Source organism: Lucilia sericata, unplaced genomic scaffold (genome assembly GCF_015586225.1).
Source record: "Lucilia sericata isolate MDLA Ls3-8-SP2 unplaced genomic scaffold, ASM1558622v1 Contig000060F_arrow, whole genome shotgun sequence".
NCBI lineage: Eukaryota > Metazoa > Arthropoda > Insecta > Diptera > Calliphoridae > Lucilia > Lucilia sericata.
This window is the reverse complement of record NW_023994095.1, coordinates 121,205-143,141: the sequence shown is the minus strand read 5'-3', so window position 1 is coordinate 143,141 and position 21,937 is coordinate 121,205. Positions and strand designations below refer to the sequence as shown.

General features: G+C 30.2%; 1 protein-coding gene across 2 annotated transcripts in view; it reads left to right on the top strand.

Annotated features, from left to right (window-relative positions):
• The first annotated feature begins 506 nt into the window (after positions 1 to 506).
• LOC119616165 (proton-associated sugar transporter A) overlaps positions 507 to 21,937 on the top strand; it is a 39,152-nt gene continuing 17,721 nt past the window's right edge. The window contains exons 1-6 of one of the 2 annotated variants that reach the window (XM_037972445.1): positions 507 to 772; positions 940 to 1,167; positions 14,316 to 14,578; positions 14,670 to 14,957; positions 15,049 to 15,383; positions 19,492 to 19,952. In XM_037972445.1, the coding sequence (XP_037828373.1) occupies positions 980 to 1,167; positions 14,316 to 14,578; positions 14,670 to 14,957; positions 15,049 to 15,383; positions 19,492 to 19,952 (1,535 nt within the window). In that variant the 5' untranslated portion in view covers positions 507 to 772; positions 940 to 979. Of the gene's footprint in view, positions 773 to 939; positions 1,168 to 14,315; positions 14,579 to 14,669; positions 14,958 to 15,048; positions 15,384 to 19,491; positions 19,953 to 21,937 lie in introns of those variants that run through there. The other variant, XM_037972446.1, reaches the window with a different exon arrangement.

The window sequence follows — 21,937 nt, the reverse complement described above, 5'->3', positions numbered from 1 at the left end:
TATTTTTAATAAATGTTATCAATCTAAAGATTGTAATATAATTACAAAAATAATAGAAGAGTACTTTGTTAAAAAACTAAGAAATTTTAGAATAAGTTAGGATTAATTAAAAATTAAGAAAATAAGTGGGACACTTTTGGTAAACTTATGGTAACTTAATTGTTTATACATTAGAGAAATTATGTAAATCAGACGATTAGATCTAAAGTTATAATATTTTAAAATGTTAAAAAATCAGTTCGGGTCAGTTTTTATTAAACAAATTTAAACATAAATGTTATTTTTTTAAAAAGGTGTTTTTTATTTAGAGTGAAAAACCGGTGAACTCAAACGTCAACTTTTCGAAAATCGGTTTTTGGAAAATGTCGAATAATCAATCACCCTAATATATACATACACATACATATATGTACATATTTCCATGCGCATGCCATAGAAAGACCTGTTAGTTTCATTTCTTTAACCAATTCAAATATTTTTGCAATACAATCTCTCAAATCATTTTATGTTGATACATTGAAAAGTCAAGTCAAATACATCTTTCGCGGTGTCTTATAAGTAAAAATATAAACTTTAATCGGAGTTTACGAAACTTAATAATAAAAATTTTTCTCCATTTGGGGTGCAAAATATCAAAATAATAATAAAAACACTTCTGAAATTTTATTAAATTCGACAGTTTAAAACCAATACAAGGCTGTATTGGAAAAGTCAAATGTAACTAATTAAATTAAAATCGAACTGTGTTTTAGTCATTTATACCAGTGTAAAAGTGTGTTATTATTGTAATTATTAAATGATGAATGTGTGAATACTTATCTATCAATTACCAATTTGCATAAGATTATGTTTTACAATTCACAACTAATAAATCTATACATACAATAATAAATATATTATTTTTTAAAACTTTGTTTGTGTTATTTAAACTGTCATTAGAATACGAATACAGAATAGAACAATAGAAAGAACAATCAATATGGAAAAATTACATGAATATCAAGGTTTTACTGGTCGATTGCATCAATGGCGTGACAACATAAAAGAAAGTGTTTCAAATTTTCGTGATCAAAATCCAAATAATATAGTAGAATTGGCCAAAACAACAGCCACCGATCAGTTGAAGGGCAATGCCAGTGCAGATCAGGATTATTCTCACATATACAGGTAAATTTTTGTTATAAAAATTCATTGACAGTACACCATTAAATGCTAAAAATAAACGGAAATATGTATATGCTATATTACAAAAATATAATTGAATATGATGACAAATTATTTGTATAGCTTTGCGACTACTAACTAAACAATAATAAAATAATTTCCCAAATTTTTTTTCGTTAAACATGATTTAAATACACAGAAAGATATTTATAGTAGCGCATTACTGGCCTTTTCACAGTAAAGTTTTTCATGTCTGATCCTCAGAGCATCGTCGTAGAGCAGAATATTTCGCCATTAGGTCACTATTTCAATGGGTCTGAACATAAAACTGTGAGAAGGCCATTGAATAGCCATCATAATTCTGAGTATTGCAGAGGTATGTATAAGACAAATATCAGAGAAAGCGATTAAAACACACAGATTATTGTAAAAATTTCTAGTATTCCAACTCGAAAATGGCCAAAAAACTCATAGGTGTTAGTTTGGAAGCATAAATTGTTCACGTTTAACATCAAACAACTAAATCTCCTGTTCTGAAATATGCATGGAACCAAAGATTAAAAGAACTACTAAAATAGTTTTAAAAAAGTTGTATAAACCATATTTTTAATAGAAAACTATTAAAATATTTTCAAAATTTTATATTTAACATTATACAAACTAAAAATTTTAAAACAATTTTCCTATATCACTTACATGAATTGCTTTTCTACATAAATTTTGTTTAGTTTTACTTAAAATATTTTACATATATAAACTATTTCAAATTGCTTTTAGTCAACAGTCTAATTTCATTTTCAATTTCATATTTTTTAAGTCAAACATTTTATTTCAAAACAAGTTAGAGTGCTATATTCGGCTGAGCCGAATCTTAAATACCCTCCACCTGCTACTTTTATATTAATACTTTTCTAATTGATCAATTATTTGTAGAAATAAGTTTTCTCATGTCTTAAATAGAAAAAGCCCAAGATTTAAACAGCTTAAATTTATTACAATTCCAAGATTTATTGAACATTACAAACGCCATTTTCTTTTATATTTTTATAGCGCCATAAGATATGCTTTAGCGATATTTAGTAATGTATGCATGTGTGTGAAAGATTTACGGACGTATTTATAAAAACTTTTTTTTGGTTTATTAAACAATTTTAGGCAAAATTCAGGAAAATCGTATTTATAAACGTGAAATAGCTTAAAACACCTTCAATAAACCATTGACAATTAGAAGAATTTTATTGTAGGCTCGACCCTTCTTTAAGCCAACAATAAGTTGATTTTTAACAATTTTTTTCTCAGATAAAGATTTTTCCGGTAATTTTAGGTTGATTGCGAAAACTAATTATGGTTTCTTTTAAAATAAAAAATTTAAAAATTCTAATTTCAACGTTTACAAATTTGTAAATAAAATCCCAGAAAATTTTTAAACGATTATATTTTGAGGAAAAAACTCAAATCTAGGCATTATTGGATTAATGCATGAATATTTGACAATATTCCAATTGTCCAGCACTATTTTTAGGCAATTTGGAAATGCGCGTCTGTCAACCAAATGATGGACAAAATCATTTGATTTGGCTTTTTCAAAGTTTGTTGGTTAAATATAATGCCATAAAGTAATTAACCATGTAAATTATATTGATTAGTGTTATACTAATGCAAAATATATTCGCCGGCATTAAAATTAGTCAAATATCAAAGAAATTTATCAATATTTGCAAAAAATTATCAAAAATTACAAGGAAAATAAGTAAAAATAAGAAAATGTTTCATAGTGATGTATATTTTATCGCAAAATATCCGTTATTCGGATATTTTTAATAATAATTAGAAATTATATGTTATATTTATACATCTGAACTAAATAGACATTTATTAAAGCCATATATATTTATTTTTCTTAAAAGTTTGTTTTTATTGTCAAAAATCTATTATAAACAAAAATGTGAAATTAGGAAAACCGAATCAACGAATATTTTATCCTAATTGTACGCAACACTAACACATAAAATGACAGCCATATTGTACAGTGCTGCCAACTTAAACATAAATCAGCACAATAGTTAATATACATTTATTATTTGTTTATGAATATCACAATTTTATTAATGGTTTTTAAGGCTAAAGTGTGCTTTAACTTTTGAGTGCATTAAAAGCAAAATAAGATTTTTTTATAAATACAAGCGTTAAAGATTTTCAAAATATCGTCATATCGTCACCTAAAACGCTAACGGCCCTATCTAACATTTTTAAAATTTTAAATTGAAAAGTTTGTTTCTATCAGCGCGATTTATTTTTATAAAATAAACAAATTGTTTAATGGTGAAACGTATTATTTGTTATGACAGTCGACATAAAAATGGATAAATTGGATCTTTTACCTTTAATATTTAAATGTTTTAAAATCGATTTTGGATTTTTGGTTAGTTAGGGCCGTTTGCGTTTCAGGTGACGATATATATAATTTTGTTCTATACAAATTGATAATGCAACTAATTAAATACGGTTAAAGTGCTTTTAAGGGCAGGGCCTAGTATGGGAGATATGACCAATTATAGACCGATCGTAAAAAATTCTGTAAGCTAAATTTTTGTACATAAAAGCTATATTTCAGTCAAATTTTGTATCTATATCGTAATTTAGTAATAAGTAACTTGTGGCCTCCGGTAGGTTAGTGGTTAGTGTTCTAGTCTGGTAGACCGGAGGTGGTGGGTTCGATTCCCACCTGAGGCACTGGTTAAGAAGCGCACAACAGGCCCGATATAGGCCTAGGTGTATTTCTTCGGATTTGATGTATATACATCCTCCTTTCAAACTAACTAACTAACTAATGTGTGTTTAAGTGATTTTCTGAAGGAAACCTTGTATGGGACCGACCGCACCCATGTTATGAACCGATCGTGAAAAAATCTTGAAATAGAATTTGTGTATACAAAACTAATATTTGTGCCAAATTTTGTATCAAGAGCTTTATTTGGTAATGAGTAATGTGCGTTTAAGAGATTTTCGTAAAAGGACCTTGTATGGGAGCTATGACCAAATATAGACCGATCGTAAAACAATTTTATAGTGCAATTTATGTATATAAGAGAAATATTTGTGCTAAATGTATGGATATCAATATTTTGTAATGAGTTATGTGCCTTTAAGAGTTTTTCTGAAAGGGACCTTGCATGGGAGCTATGATCAATTATGGACCGATAGGAAAACAATTTCACAGTAATATTTCTGTGTATATGAGCAATACTTGTGTGGATATCTTAATTTAGTAATGAGTTATGTGCGTTTAAGTGATTTTCGGGAGGGGACCTTGTATTGGAGCTATGACCAATTATGGACCGATCGGAAAAAAATTTCACAGTAATATTTCTGTGCATGTGAGCAATACTTGTACCAAATTTTATATGGATATGTTAATTTAGTAATGAGTTATGCGCGTTTAAGTGATTTTCGGGAGGGGACCTTGTATGGGAGCTGTGTCCAATTATGGACCGATCCAGAAAAATTTTTCTCTCAATGAATTCTATTGACATAAGATTTTAATTTGTAAAATTTTGTGAAGATTTCAACATTCTCCCATTTTTGTATGGGAGGTATATGAAATTATGGACCGATTCTGGCAATTTTCAGTAGAAATCAAGATCTTGTGTAGAAACAAATGTGTGATGACTTTCATGAAATTATCTTGCATAGTTTTCGAGAAAATTACATTAGAATGTTTAAAAAATGCTTATTTTTTCGGAGTTGTTTTAAATTTTGATTCATAACTTTTCCCGATGTGAACCGATTTTGCTCATTTCCAATACCAAACTGTACCGGATAATAATTAATATTTTGGCTGAATTTCGTTAATTTCCATTGCTTCGTTTTAACGTGAGCGTGTTTTGCACAGACAGACGGACGGACAGGCGGACATAGCTAAATCGACTCAGAATTTCATAAGGACCTAGAATATATATACTTTGTTGGGTCTCAGATGAATATTTCATGGTGTTACACACGGAATGACAAACTTATATATACCCTCTATCACCACTGATAGTGGTGGAGGGTATAAAAATAAAACTAAAAAAATTTGAAAAGTTGAATAAAACAATCGAACTAAAAAACAGAAAATTTTCGATAAAAGATCTTGCTAGCCTCAAACTTTCAATCATGCGGTATGTTGATTCTCATCGCGTTAAAAAGTCAAGTTGGAGAATACTTATTTTATTTAAATAAAACAGGTACCTGAAACCATTTCTCATATATACAATCGCTTATACTAAAGATGTAAGAAATCACGTCTAGCATGGTCCACCGATTACCATACTTAAGCACTTTATTAATACAAATAAAAAAGTGGTGTTAAATGAGAATTAGGATTAAATATGGAGCGATCCTTATGAAATTTGGTTCGATTAACGTTTTCATAAAACTTACTTATGCCTAATTTGAACACAAGACTAGTGTTTATAAGTGAGTTAAGGAGTTTTAAATAAATTGCTGAAAAATTCCTTATATGGGGACTAGAGCCAAACGAGGATCAACGATTAAAAAATCGGCGGTACGCTTAACGGTCATAAGTATAAATTATAGATCTGACGATTTTGTAGAAATACTAAAAACGAAATTATGAGCCCTAAAGCTTTATTTAGGGGCCCGGTTGTATGGGACCTAAGTTAAATAATGAACCGATTTAAAATATTTTCAACACACTTCGTCTTTAGTATAATAGAAGACCATGCATAAAATTGTTTAAATTATCTTAAAAAATACAAAAGTTAGAAGGGTTTTTATTTTTTAGTCTTGGTAGACCTCATGAAAATGCCAATATGTATCTTTTTTCTTTAAAAACATTTTTTTGTTACAATGATCTTGAATTTTTTAGTCATATTTAAATCGTTAATAATATAAACATCAGTTTAATTTTCGGAATTCGAAAAAAAATTTGATATACAAAATTGTAGACATATTTATATATTCTCATAATTTTTTAGTTTTTGAAATTTTATTTTTTCGGCAATTATATATTTTGAAATTAAAAATTTTTACTAGCAGAAATAGTCATATTCAAAAAAGTTTTACTGTTGAAATAGTTTACAAATACAAAATATTTTTTAGAAAAACTAAAACGGCAGTTCGATAGAAAAACACTAACGTATATGAAATAGGAAAATTGTTTAAAATTTTTGAGTTTGCATTTAAAAATGAAATGATAATTATTTATTGCATAGTCAATAGTAAACAGAAAAATAGTTTATTCAGACTTTTAAACTCTGCATGGAACAACATTCAAAGGATCAAGAAATGCGCCAAAAGGCTTCTACGACTGACTCCTAGATGCTATGAATTATTATGTTAAAATTTTATTTAAATGTTTTTGAAGAAGTTGCTTTTGTTTAATACCCCATTTTTGCAAATCTAGACGGTTTACACTTATCTTCTTGACATTTAGGAAGATTTAATTTTTTCTATTATTTCTCGAAAAAGTGTGTGATATGAAAAACTAGAAGGAAAAATGGGATATTTATTAAAATTTTATTTATAATAAAAAAATAGATATTTAAATATAACCTTACCTTTTATTTTAGAATAACTTTTCATTCATGTTTTTCAATGTATAAAAATTTTTTCGACATTTAAATTTTGTTGTTTGTTTTCTTTTTCTCTTTTTTCTTGTGTAGCGTCGTATTTTTTAGTATTATTTGGGGAAAAACAGAGTTGCATCACTTAAAACTATTAGATTTTGAGTAGATTTTAATGAAATCTAGTTACGAAGTCGATTACGTTTTGTATGGGAAATCTAGTTAAAATCAACTAGATTTGGCTCGAAATCTCATAAGTACTAGATTTCGTGTATGTGTAAATAGGGTATAAGCCAATTCAAATCTAGTATGAATTTCTTTCTGTTTATTTAAATATACAATACTTGAACAAATAACCAAATTTAAAATGCATATCTTCAGCGTGGAAAATCTAACATAAGTTTGTCTAACTTTAGTTTCGGTAAATAGTGTATATGTACTAGAGCCCTGCATGAGTGACTTAAATAATAAATTAAAACATTTGATTTTTTTCAAACACTGTGTTTGACTCACTCATTGTTTTATGAATGAAATGAATAGTATATTTGAAAATAAGGAATGTTAGTCAATACTCAATTCAAACGAAACAAGTAATGAGAGTGTTTGTGTGATTCAATTCAAGTAGTATACAGTGAGTGAATCGAGTGAAAGCAAAACAATTTTTAAGTTCGACAAATTAACAGATTTTTTGAATATTACTTCGAATTTTCGAACTTAATTTCGAATAGTCGAAAATAATATAGTAGCGTCATCAACTGTACTTAACACTGCCAAATTTCAGCCAATTTGGTCCACGGAAACTGGTTTTATCAGCTTTAAATTTTTTTCGAACATGAGTTCGTATTTTCGAAAATTTTTTTTTTAGTTTTTTGGACTCAAAGAATAATTTAAAAGCATAAAAAATTTTTCGAACATAACTTCGAATTTTCGAACTTAATTTCGAATATTCGAACATAATATTATCTTGTCATCAATTGTACTCAAGACTACCAAATTTCAGCGAATTCGGGCCACAGGAACTAGTTTTAACAGCATTCAAAATTTTCACCATTTATTCAAGAAAAAGTTTGAATCGATTCATTCGATTCAAACAATCTATTTTGTATTGTTTTAACATAAACAAATTGTTTACTCGCTCGATTTGAATGTAGTTGCACATTCACTTGATAGTACTCACAACGTTTGAGCATAACAAAACTTTGTAAATACTATTCTAAACAAACAATGAGTTGAGTGCAAAGCAATGAGTCACTCATTGTGTGTAGCAAATAGAGTTACTCATGCAGGGCTCTAATATGTACATATCTTCATAAAAATGTTTATTCAGTGTTGCCAGAAAATTAATTTCAAAATATGCTAAAACTTAAAAAAACTTAGTGCTAAAATGTTCTACAGAAGAAAAAAGTGATTAAATTTTTTAATATAACAAAACAATATAAATTATTGTTTTTTCTAGTTTTTATTAAAATATACTGCATGACTCCCATATTTCTGCTACTATATCTTTATCGTTATCCTCATTTTGATATTTTTCAAATGATCTTATTTTGTTTGTAATATAATTAGGTATATATTCATAAACAAAATTTTATTTTGTAAAAGATTTTTAATACTAAATTTCCATACAAAATTTGATTTATAAAACTTGTATAAAATTAAAATTTGTTTATGATTAAGGCCCTAAGTAAGAACAGGCATTTTCGAATTTGTATTATTGAATATAAAAATTCATCTTAAATACGATTTCGAATTTTATTTTTAATTATAGCCATTAAAATAAAAAGCCTTTCGACTTCGGCATTAGAAAAAGGTGAAACGAGTATTGACAATACAAAAATAGACGATGCATTGAATGCATTTCCATCGATAAAATTTTCAAAATTATATACTTGAATTTAAAAAGCCATTGTAACAGATTTTTCGTCATAATGATATTTTGTAATATCCAACCACTGATTTTCAATAGTATTTTTATTAGTTAAACTATACTTAATTTTTTATAGAAAACATAGAAATATTTTTTAATTTTTTATCAAGCAAATTATGCTAAAAAGCATTTTGCATAATTTTAAAAAACTACAATGTATTTTCATGATGCAAAATGCTAAATCTAGCACTGAAAGTCCTAAAATGGCAACACTGTGTTTATTACTTTCAATATCATTTTCACCTTTCATTTCTGCTTCAATAATATCAGAACAAATGTTAGGCAAAATTTTATTGACATCAACAAAAATGTTAGGTAGCACTGAATGTAATTTATATCATTTTCTTTTTAATTTGTGGCACAAAAAAAGTGTTTTATTTTTCGAAACAATTTCATCACATACTTCTCGTCCATTGTTGCCAATTTGACTTTTTTCCCGTCAAATCTAACGTTTTTGAAATGGCAATTGCGAGAAAAATTGCGTTTTAGCGGTTAGCGGGAAATTTGGCAATTTTTAACCAGCATTTGGAGATTTTTAACGTTTTTTCACGTATAAATAACTACAAATGTCTATAGTTTAATCTAATCTTTATTCTAGTGTATAGTATAGTGTATACTCTAGTCTATAGTCTAGTGTATAATCTACTCTATAGTCTAGTCTATAGTCTAGTCTATAGTCTAGTCTATAGTCTAGTCTATAGTCTAGTCTATGGTCTAGTCTATGGTCTAGTCTATAGTCTAGTCTATAGTCTAGTCTATAGTCTAGTCTAGTCTATAGTCTAGTCTATAGTCTAGTCTATAGTCTAGTCTATAGTCTAGTCTATAGTCTAGTCTATAGTCTAGTCTATAGTCTAGTCTATAGTCTAGTCTATAGTCTAGTCTATAGTCTAGTCTATAGTCTAGTCTATAGTCTAGTCTATAGTCTAGTCTATAGTCTAGTCTATAGTCTAGTCTATAGTCTAGTCTATAGTCTAGTCTATAGTATAGTCTATAGTCTAGTCTATAGTCTAGTCTATAGTCTAGTCTATAGTCTAGTCTATAGTCTAGTCTATAGTCTAGTCTATAGTCTAGTCTATAGTCTAGTCTATAGTCTAGTCTATAGTCTAGTCTATAGTCTAGTCTATAGTCTAGTCTATAGTCTAGTCTATAGTCTAGTCTATAGTCTAGTCTATAGTCTAGTCTATAGTCTAGTCTATAGTCTAGTCTATAGTCTAGTCTATAGTCTAGTCTATAGTCTAGTCTATAGTCTAGTCTATAGTCTAGTCTATAGTCTAGTCTAGTCTAGTCTATAGTCTAGTCTATAGTCTAGTCTATAGTCTAGTCTATAGTCTAGTCTATAGTCTAGTCTATAGTCTTTTGCTTTTGCAAAAACCTAAATCTGACGGTTACTGTACACTAGTACATATTATGATACATTTTGGTACAAATAAGTTTTATATGAATAAAAATCCCACCCCCAAATTTTTTGAGGATCGGTCCATGTTTGACTGTAGTCGCCATATAACTCCTATTTTTTATTTTTATCTATACGTGTATATAGGTCGGCAATGTCCGACTTTACTTTCCTACTGCTTTTTATTTGTTGAAGTGTGTGTATGCATATACAATATATATTATGCATATTTCCAAAATATATATTTTATAACCTAAAAACTCAGGAGAAAAATCTGTCACAATGTGTCACGTACGATATTCAAAAAAACTCAGGAGAAAAATCTGTCACAATGTGTCACGTACGATATTCAAAAATGTTCATTATAAAATTATATTAATTTTTTTATTTACAAATTATGGATTACAAATGAAAAATATGTCCCATAGTGCACGAAATTAAAACAAACAAGTAAGAGTGTTATATTTGACTATGTCCAATTTTATATACCTACCATCAAACCGTGTGCCGTAAATGGAATGCTCCCCTATAAACATTAGGTTGATATTTGAAATAGGGCTTAAGTCAATTATGGACACATCCCTTTGGGATTAACAAAATATAAATTTTTAAAAACAACATATTTTTGTCTAACTTTTAAACCATGAACCATATGGGCGGTCAATTGGGGTCAATTATAAAATTCGGTAGATAGATTTTGGCTTGTAAGAAACTTACTTCTGTAAATAGAATTTCATAGCTATACTCGCATTTTAAAGCCATTAATGTGCGTTAAAGTAATTTTCTGAAGGGGGCCTTATATAGGGATAGGATCAATAATGGACCGATTCTCATAAAATTTGGTAGTGAGATTTGTGCTCATAAGAAACTTACTTATGTCTAATTTCAGCGCTATACTCGTATTTTTAAGCTAGTAGTGAGCGTTAAAGTCATTTTCTAAAGGGACCTTATATTGGAGATAAGGGCAATTATGGACCGATCCTCAAAAAATTTGTTATAAAACATGTCTGTGTCGAATTTTACTGTACTCGTATTTTTAAGTCATTAAGTGGACCTTAAATGGGGGGTAGGGTTCATTATGGACCGAAACTTATAAAACTTTGCAGAGATATTTTGATTCGTATAAAACTTGTCTATGTCGAATCAACTCTATACTTGAATTTTTAAAACAGTTATGACTGTTAAGTGTTTTCCGGGGGGCCACTTGTATGGGTACTATGCGAAAACATGACCGATATTACCTATTTTCTACACCAAACAAACCTTACCTATAGGGAATATTTGTGTGAAATTTCAACTCTCTGCCTCTTTCCGTTTGGACCCTGTTGTGCTTTCAACAGATGGCTAGATCATCTTAGAATTCAATAAGGACCCAGAATATATAAATATACTTTTGAGGTCTATGATCATCTGTTTTGATGGTGGGTATAAAAACCGTGTTCGTGGGTCGCTTTTGTAGAAAAACCTTCCGCGCCAAATATCTTTTCGTCCGTATGATTTATGAAATCAGAAAAAAAAATCTAAGATACTTCCGGGATCCACATTTATTAGAAATTTTGATTTGTGTTCGAAATTACTCTTCAGTATATTTTGGGTTATGAGTGAACAGAAGGTTTCGAAAGGAATTGAGCCGTGTTCGCAGGGATGATATTATGTATATGTGTTATTATACCCATCAATTTTGTTTTCGCTTCTTCATATTGCGAATTAAATGTTAATTTGCAAAAAAAATTGAACACAATTGATTTTATTGTTGTATAGCATATTAAAAAAAGATTTGAGTTTTTATCAAACGTTAAAATTTTAAGAAAAACGCTTCAATTCCACTTTTAAAACTGAAAGCGAAAGAATTTTTCGTTTTCTGAGTATGCAAAGTACACACACTTTCGATCGGCTTGATATTTAAAAAGAAGAAAATAAAACAAGTCTTTCATATTTCTAATGTTAGTTACACTGACCATCGATCAAAACGACCTTCGCTCTTTAACTACAATGTAGAAAATCTGAATTTATAAAAAACAAATTAAATGACTTTCGTCTGAAACATTCTATATGGGATCATTATTTCAAAGTTCCTGACATATTTTGTGTCTGGTATTCGTTCGGATATGCCCGATGTTTGTGTATATCCTTCCAATATTTCCAGTATACATTGATGATGTTTCCTATAACCGCCTTTTGTCAGTTCGCCTAAAGTTAAGCGACGTTCGTTATATATTACATATATCAATGGGTTGAATATCTAGCATAGTTTCAAGTGCCTTATGCCTCGTTAATCTTATCAAACATGTAATTTTAAGTTAACGTATTTTTATGTTTTGGAAAAACTAGCGATTTTATAATTTATCAGCGATTTTTTAAAGAAAAATTACAAAACGCCATTAATGATGCTAAAGGAAATGAAAAAAATCCAAAATTAAAAACTATCAATCTATGTAAAAGAGAACTAGCTTAAATTGAAGTAAGTACAAATTGAACCAAAAATTTAGACTTTCTCTTTAATTAATTTCTAAGCCAACGCTGTGAAAAGCGTTTGAGTTAGCTGGATATTTTTTCCACAAAATTACGGAATAGTTGATCTTTTCTTAATTTTAATTAATATTTTTTAGTAAGAATGAATCTCATTAATTTAATATACTGAATTTTTTGTTAACTAGTTCCCTGCAAACATTATTGGAGTTAATTATCTGTTTAATAGTAGTATGGCATGCAAACATATTTATATCATGTTGATTTTTTAAAAACGTGGATTTCAACGACCTTGTAGTGGATTATGTTATCCCATAATTTTGGCAAAGGTTTTTGGATTAGTTTGATGTAATATATGTTTGAAGTACTTGGTCCTCCATTTAACATGACAATGTTAAATTCATAATGTTTTTTTAACATATTTGGATTAGTTTTGGGCCAGTCCCTTGCGGAGAACTTGAGAAATAATCTCAATTTTTACAAGGTAAAATAAATATTTTTATAAAAGATTAATGTAATAAATCGCGTTGATAGAAATAAACTTTTCAATTTGAATAGTTTTTTGCTTCTCCTGTAAAATTTTAAAAATGTTAAATATTGCCGTTTGCGTTTTAGGTGACGATATACTTTCCACCAACAATAAACTCGATATGTTAATGGGAGTTTCAACCAAAAATATTTAACAAAAATATCATGAATATTAAAAAAAAATTGTTTTATTTTTTTCCTTAAAAGTCAGAATATTTTAGTTATTTTGTTTAATTTATTTCGTTAAATAAAAAAAGTTTAGCAAACAAATTTTTATTATTCACAGTTATAAACGGCCATATTTTCATTCCCAATTCCCGGGATATTGAAAAGTCCGGGAATTCCCAAACTCTAACCGGGAAATAGGTTTCAACATACTTACATATAACACACTTTCAACATACTTACATATAACACACTTACAACATACTCTTTCTTGTGAAGTGACAGTTTTCAGTCTAAGTCCATTCTCGGTTAGGTTCCTTAGGAGGCTATTCAGCTTATCTATCTGTTCCTTGGCATATAGTTGATCCAGTTATAGAAGCTCCCGGTCAACATAAAACTGGTCTAAGGATTGGATAAGAGTATTAGTGTGTATGTTATTGAAGACGCCTTCGATGACAATTCATACCGCGGTTTCCGCAGATCATCCCTTCACATAAGCATGCTGCTTATATTTGAGGTACAGATGCACCGAAACCAGTCCCGCCTTCATCTGTAAAAATACCAGGAAAATACGCTCCGGTCATGCTGATCTTAATTGCCTCCTTAACCATGCCAGTTGTAATAACTATCTCTGCATTAGCCTCGATATACCGTGTGGGAAATGGAAGTCCATTAGGAGTTTCATTGTCTACCCTATATCCTTCAGTTTTCTGTCCATGTTATCGATCATAGATTTCGGCTAGACATAAGTTTTGGATAGGAAATTTTTCGCTGTTTTAATATTGCATTTATTTTAGAAACCTCCGACTAAGGGAGTTATATATTGTAAATCATTTGAGGTGCCAATTTAGGAGAATTTAGTTGATTCGAATGAAAAAAGTATTTTCAATCCACCCTAATGTAATTACATAGGTATAAACACATGAAGATTCTTATATAAATCCATTTTTATTTTATACACATCTGTATGTACATACATATGTACATATACATACATATTTTAACATTGTATGTCTTTTATTTAAATCTTTTGTCTTTTATTGTTATATTCTTTGTATTTCAATGTAAACAATTGTATTTCTAATGATGATGATACACTTAGACATAAATCTCGCATGGAATTAGTTCGTGTATCTGCTGCTGTGATGGGTATTGAGTTTTCATATGCTGCTGAAACGGCTTTCGTGTCACCCACCCTTTTAAAGATTGGCGTTGAACATCAACACATGACTTTAGTTTGGGCACTTTCGCCTCTAGTTGGCTTCTTCCTTACACCAATTCTTGGCTCGATGAGCGACCGCTGTAAACTAAATATGGGACGTAGAAGACCGTTCATTATACTGTTGTCTATTGGTGTTTTTCTTGGTAATAAATTTTACTTCAATCTTATTTCAATTTAATTTAAAATTATATAATAATGCGATTTTTATGTCTATAAAAAAACACAAAACAACAGGATTACTGTTGGTACCCAATGGTGAGGATTTGGGTTATTTATTTGGTGACATTGATCCACACATTCAAATCTCTGCCATGAATTTAACACTAAATGGTACGACGCACAATAACATAAATGTTTCCCCACATCGTGCTACAGCATCTAAAACAGAGTTGGGAACAATACAAAAGACATCTCATCCATGGGGAATATTTTTCACAGTACTTGGAACTGTTCTATTGGATTTTGATGCTGATGCTTGTCAAAGCCCCTCAAGAGCATATCTATTGGATGTTTGTGTACCAGGTATGTAGGAATTTTGATAAAAATAACTTTACAACTACTGTATTCTTTCATTATTATGCTTTTTTCATTCACAAACAAAAATCTATAACAGATGATCATGCTAAAGGTCTTTCAACTTTTACTATTATGGCTGGACTTGGAGGTTTTATGGGTTATTCAATGGGTGGCATTAATTGGGATGATACATCCCTTGGCCGTCGATTAGGAGGACATGTAAAGGCTGTCTTCACGATTATAACATTCATATTTATCGCGTGTGTGACATTCACGGTGACTAGTTTTAAGGAAATTCCTTTGTGGGCCCTAGCTCCATCTAAGACTTCTAAATCGGCGCGAACAGAAACGGATCATTTACAAGATGGTGCTATCAACTATGGAACGTTAGAAAATACCGAATATAATGCGTCTGAACTTAATGAGAATCCGGTAAGTGAACATATTTATTTAATATCTATTGTGCTATTATTATCTAATTTCATATAAATATAGCTAAGATTTGTTCTTAGTAGATTAGTAGAATTTACTCAAGAATGATAAACTAAAGATTACGACATCAAGCGAATATAATTAAAACTTTCTGCGTATATTGCAACTCTGACGTCATGCAACGTGTATTCCAATTGGTTAATAATATTTAGCTATAAGTATGAAGTCGGACAATTTATTATTTTTATCTTCAAATTAATGGATAGTAAACAATTTTTTCATAAATTTATTTCCAATTACAAATTATATTGCAATTTTTTCATTAAAAATTTAACAATATTTAAATACAAAAAAGTAACCAAATTTTTATTAAAAAAATGTTATATTTTTTCACAACTTCTCACTCGCTTTTTAAAAAATTAATTTTGATCACAATTTGCGCACTGTTCACTTCATGTTTATGTTTGTTTTTCTATGTTCTGGACCTTTATAAAAAACTTTACTAAACTTTTTATCGTTTTATATTTTTATACTCACCATCAAAAAAGATATACCCCCCATCATGTTTTTGTCATTCCGTTTGTAACACATCTAAATATTGGTCACAGACCCACAAAAGTATATATTCTGGGTCCTTATTAAATTCTAAGGCGATCTAGCCATGTCCGTCCGTCTGTCTGTTGAAAGCACTATAGAGTCCGAACGAGAAGAGTTAAGGAGCTGAAATTTTGCATAAATATTTTTTTTTTGATGCAGTTTGGTATTGAAAATGGGCCATATCGGTCCATGTTTTCGCATATCTATCATACAAGTGGCCCCACGAAAAACAGTGTAAACAGTCATAGATGGTTTAAAAATGAAATTCTACATAAATTCTACATAAACAATTTTTATATGAGCCAAATCACCCTACCAAATTTTACGACAATCGGTCCATAATTGACCCTACCCCCCATACAAGGTCCCTCTCAGAAAACGACTATAACGATCATAACTTGCTTCAAAATGATAGCAATGCAACGAAATTCGACATATACAAGTTTTAGTTGGACGTAAATATCTCTACAATTTTTTTTGGAAATCGGCCCATAATTGAAAAAATGATAGCAATGCAACGAAATTCGACATATGCAAGTTTTAGTTGGACGTAAATATCTCTACAAATTTTTTTGGAAATTGGCCCATAATTGACCCTACCCCCCATATAAGCCCCCCTTTCAAAAAAGACTTTAACTCTTATAACTTACTTCAAAATGATAGCTAAGCAACGAAATTCAACATAAACAAGTTTTTGGTCCGATCTCCCCATATTTTATGGAGATCGGACCATATTTGACCGTGCCCCCCATATAAGGTTCCTCTCAGAAAACGACTATAACAGTCTTAACCTGTTTCAAAATGATAGCAATGCAACGAAATTCGGCATATACAAGTTTTAGGGGGACATAAATATCTCTGCTAAATTTTTTGGAAATCGACCCATTATTGACCCTACCCCCATATAAGCCCCCCTTCAGAAAAAGACTTCAACTCTTATAACTTACTTCAAAATGATAGTTAAGCACCAAAATTCAACATAAACAAGTTTTTGGGGAACTAAAATATTTCCCCCATATTTTATGGAGGTCGGCCCATATTTGACACTACCCTCATATAAGGTTCCCTTCAGAAAATTACTTTTAAGTTCATAACTTTGTTCAAAATCCCAGTAAATCAACGAAAGTCAACATAAATAAGTCTTAGAGAAACTAAAATCTCTCTGCCAAATATGAAGATCGGTTCATAATTGACCTACCCCAGATATAAGGTCCCCTCATAAAATAACAATAACGTTCATAACTTGCTGCAAAATTATAGTAAAGCAAAGAAATTCGACGTAAACAAGTTTTCGGAGAACTAAAACCTCTCTGCAAAATTTTATGGAGATCAGCCCATAATTAACTTTACCCCCCATATATGTTTGATTAAATTTAAGACCAAATTCGTTATATGGGAAATTCTCAATTCAGGGTTCAAAAAATTTTGAAATTCTTTTAATAACACATGTGTATGAACATTACATCTTAGAAGTTCAATTATCTTCTCGTGAATAATTTTTAGCAAAAGCCGCCAAAGTTGTTGCGGTTTAAAGTTTAAAAATCCGAAAATCTCGTTTTTACCTCAAACTCAAAAATATAAGCAGAAGGACCAAAAATACAAATGAAATTAACCCAAATACTTTAAATATTCGTGGATAAATTCGTTTTTTAAGAGTTTTTCAGGCTCTTCAAATTTTTTTTATTATTTTTTATAGATTATTTAACATAGTGAATTAATACACTAATTTACAATCATTAACTAAAAAAGTTATGCATTTATGTTTGATAGATTAAAAATTGTGAGGATTTAAATTTATTTATGCATATATTCGAATACATTTGTATACCCACCATCAAAAAAGATGGGGGGTATATTGATTTTGTCATTCCGTTTGTAACACATCGAAATATTGGTCATAGAACCCCAAAATTATATATATATTCTGGGTCCTTATTAAATTCTAAGACAATCAAGCCATGTCCATCCGTTTGTCTGTTGAAATCATGATAGCTACCACATGGGAAGAGCTGGATTTTGCACAAATATTCCCTATTGATAAGGTTTCTTGGTATTGAAAATGGGTAATATCGGTCCACGTTTTCGTATAGCCCTATACAAGTGAAAAAGCTGAAAAACTGCTTTAACGGTCATAACTGTTTAAAAAGTACGAGTATAGCGATGAAATTTTTAAATATGAATATAGTAATTAAAATATGAATATAGTGATGAAATTCGACAAACATATGTTTTATTTAAGTTAAAATCTCTGTAATAATGTTTTTTTTTTTTTTTGAGTATCGACACATAAATGACGATCTAACACCTCTTTACTGATTTTTTGAGAATCGACTCATAATTACCCTACCCCCCATATAAGGTCCCCTTCAAAAAATTACTTTAACGCTCATTACTGGCTTAGGCTGAGTGGACGCTACAAGCGATGCGAAGCTTTGCGCACAAACTTTTTCTTGTGTTTTCTCGCATCAATCTTAGCTTTCACTCTAACATGACATAGGTTTGTAGCGCAAAGTTTCGCATTGCTTGTAGCAGGCACTCTGACATCAGCCTTAAAAATGCGAGTAAAGCGATGAAATTCGAAACATATAAGTTTTATATGAGCCAAAATCTCTCTACCAAATTTGGTGAAGATCGGTCCATAATTGACCCTACCTACATATAAGGTCTCCTTCAGAAAATTACTTAGACGATCACTGTTGGCTTAAAAATACGAGCTATGAAATTCGATATAAGATTATTTTATACGAACGTTAATCTTGCTACCGAATTTCATGGGGAATGTGTCGGAAACTCACCCTACCCCCCATATAAGCCCCCTTCAGAAAATGACTTTAAAACTAATTACTGACATAAAAATGCGATGACAGTCAATGTAAACAAGTTTTTTAATGAACCAAAATGGTTCTTATAAGGTTTTTTTGAAAATTTGATGAGGAGGATTCAGAAAATTACTAGTACTGTAGAAGTAATTTTAATAAAAGGGTTACCAACTATTATAATATAAATAAGATTTTTGCAATAAATTGTAATTTCTACACATGAATCTTGGACACCTCTAAAAAGGAACAACTTCACCATCTAAGGGTAAATCATGCGTAAGGCGTAGTCTTTAGTTTACCATTCTTGAGTTTTACTTACACTACAATAAAAGTAAACACAATCTACATACATATGTATGTACATATATTAGGGTGGCCCCTAAAATAGAAATTGCTGATGTTCGCGTCCAAAATGAGAATTTTGTTAATTTCAAAACTGTTTGTCCTGATGTCAATATTTATTTTTTGTAATTAATTAATTAATTAATTAATTAAATTTTAAATTATTAATAATAATTATTTGTTATTATAATTTAAAAATCAATTAAAGTTATAACTTTAAATAATTGCAATGTACTATTGGTCTATTCTTAATTACGAGTAATTGTAATTCTTCATATTCGGAGATAAAAACCCACCCTAGTATTTTATATAATTTAATAAAATACAATTTAACATTTTTCTTCCTTTAGTTTGATAAGCTGACATCTAACGATGTCCAACAGCAATCGGATTATTTTAAGAGTAATGCAGATGAAAATGAAATTGGAGAGACTTCATTTATGGCAACTGATGGTATTCAACAACAACAAGAAATATACCCCAACATAAACGAGAATGAGAATGTTGCCGCAGAACAACCTGTTGAAAATCTGTCACACTATTTACTCTCTATTGTTTATATGCCACACTCATTGCGTATGGTTTGTCTCACAAATCTCTTCTGTTGGATGGCTCATGTCTGCTACTCTTTGTATTTTACGGATTTTGTGGGTGAAGCAGTATTCAACGGTGACCCTAAGGCTCTTGAGGGTTCGCAAGCACAAATCTTATACGAAGAAGGCGTTCGTTTCGGATGCTGGGGTATGGCAATGTACTCATTGTCGTGTGCTTGTTACTCATTTGTCATCGAAAAACTTATACAACGTTTTAAGTAAGTTTAATTTTTAAATTTCAATTGTTCATATATACATATATCATAAAAACATTTTTGAATAATCCTACACAGAAAAAAATTATTTCAATTCAATGTATACCTTTCTTGGAATTAAATTCATATTCAATAATGTCTATTATTTTCTGCTTAAGACCATATTTTTGTTGTAAACGTACCTGTCTATGTACAAGCAATTTGACGAAGTATTCGAGCTATCCAATCTATTGTCTACTAACCCCGTTGAGGAATAATAGGTATCATGAGTCATGCTCATTCAAACCCCGACAAAGGAAATGGCTATCACTGGTTACCCATCATCAGGTAAAAACACCCTATTGATACTATGAGGAATGCAGTGATATTCGGCATTCTTATCATCTAAAGATTCACCCCAATGCATTCTTTAACCTCTTAAAGTCTCCCAACCACACCACTAAGATGGCTCTGTCTGTGTGTATGTTGAAATCAGTTTTCAGAAGACCCCAGATGTCTGTGAGATCCGAATTTCTAATAATTCTATCAGGAATGCGTTCGGAACGAACCCTATTTAAAATCAGCAAAATCGGTCAATAAATAACGAAGATATGCGCAAAAATCCGAGACAAGCTCTAGAACGCATGTAGAGCCCGAAGTAGATGATAACCTATAAAAAGGGTCGTTTTGGTTCTTTTTCCTTCTTAAAAAGGTACTTTTTGAATATTCTATAATATTGTACCTAGAAGCATAATATTAAACATTCAGTGAATAAGAATATGTAGGAAAGGATTTTTGGTACTTTTACGTTCTATAAAGGGTACTTTTTGTTTTTATGCAATATTGAATCTAGAAACATATAATCAGACATACACTACCGCGCGCTACAGGCGACGGACGGACAGAGAGACATAGCTTAATCGACTCAGAAAGTGATTCTGAGCCGATTCGTATACTTTAGGGTGGGTGTAGGACCAATATATTTTTGGGTGTTACAAACATATGCAAAAACGCGTAATAAGAATTATTAAAAATCTGTTATTAAGTATTGCACTAATTTTTGTCTCTCTAGTAATATATAAGACATTATGTTACTATTTTAAATACATATGACTTATTAGTCCATTATTTTTTGCAAATAATTAATTTGAATGTAAACAAAACAAGGCCTCCGGTAGGTTAGTGGTTAGTGTTCTAGTCTGGTAGACCGGAGGTGGTGGGTTCGATTCCCACCTAAGGCACTGGTTAAGGAGCGCACAACAGGCCCGATAGAGGCCTAGGTGTATTTCTTCGGATTTGATGTATATACATCCTCCTTTCAAACTAACTAACTAACTAAACAAAACAATGAAACTACATATTCAACTAGCTGCAGTGTAAATAAAGCCATAAAAATTAATCTTGGTTTTATACCCTCCACCACCATCAGTGGTAATAGGGGGTAATATATGCATAACTTTGTCATTCCGTGTGTAACACCAAGAAATATTCATCTGAGACTCAAAAAGGTAGATATGTATATTCTGGGTCTGACTCTTTCTAGCTATGTCCGTCTGTCTGTGTAAAACATGCTCACGATTAAACGAAGCAATAGAATTTAACCAAATTCACCCAACATGTTCTCCATTTTCCTAAGTTATCTGGTATTGAAAATAAGCAAAATCGGTTGACATCGGAAAAAAAATATGAATCAAAATTTAAAAAAAAAAAAAAAAAATAGAAAAAAAAGTTTTTTTACACATTCTAATGTAATTTTCACAAAAAATTTTTCATAGGTCCCATACAAAGTGCTCTCTCGAAAATCATTTAAACGCCCATAACTTATTACCAGGGAAACCAAAATATGCAAATGCATGTTTTTTGTGGTGCGTCGTATGGACTCATGGATAAGATATTTACACGTTTCAGACCAATTTACGAATTTTGGCATCGATTTGTTAGAGCATATTTTTGCATATTTTACCCATAAGAGCATAATTTTGCATGATTTGACTTTTTTAGCATATTTA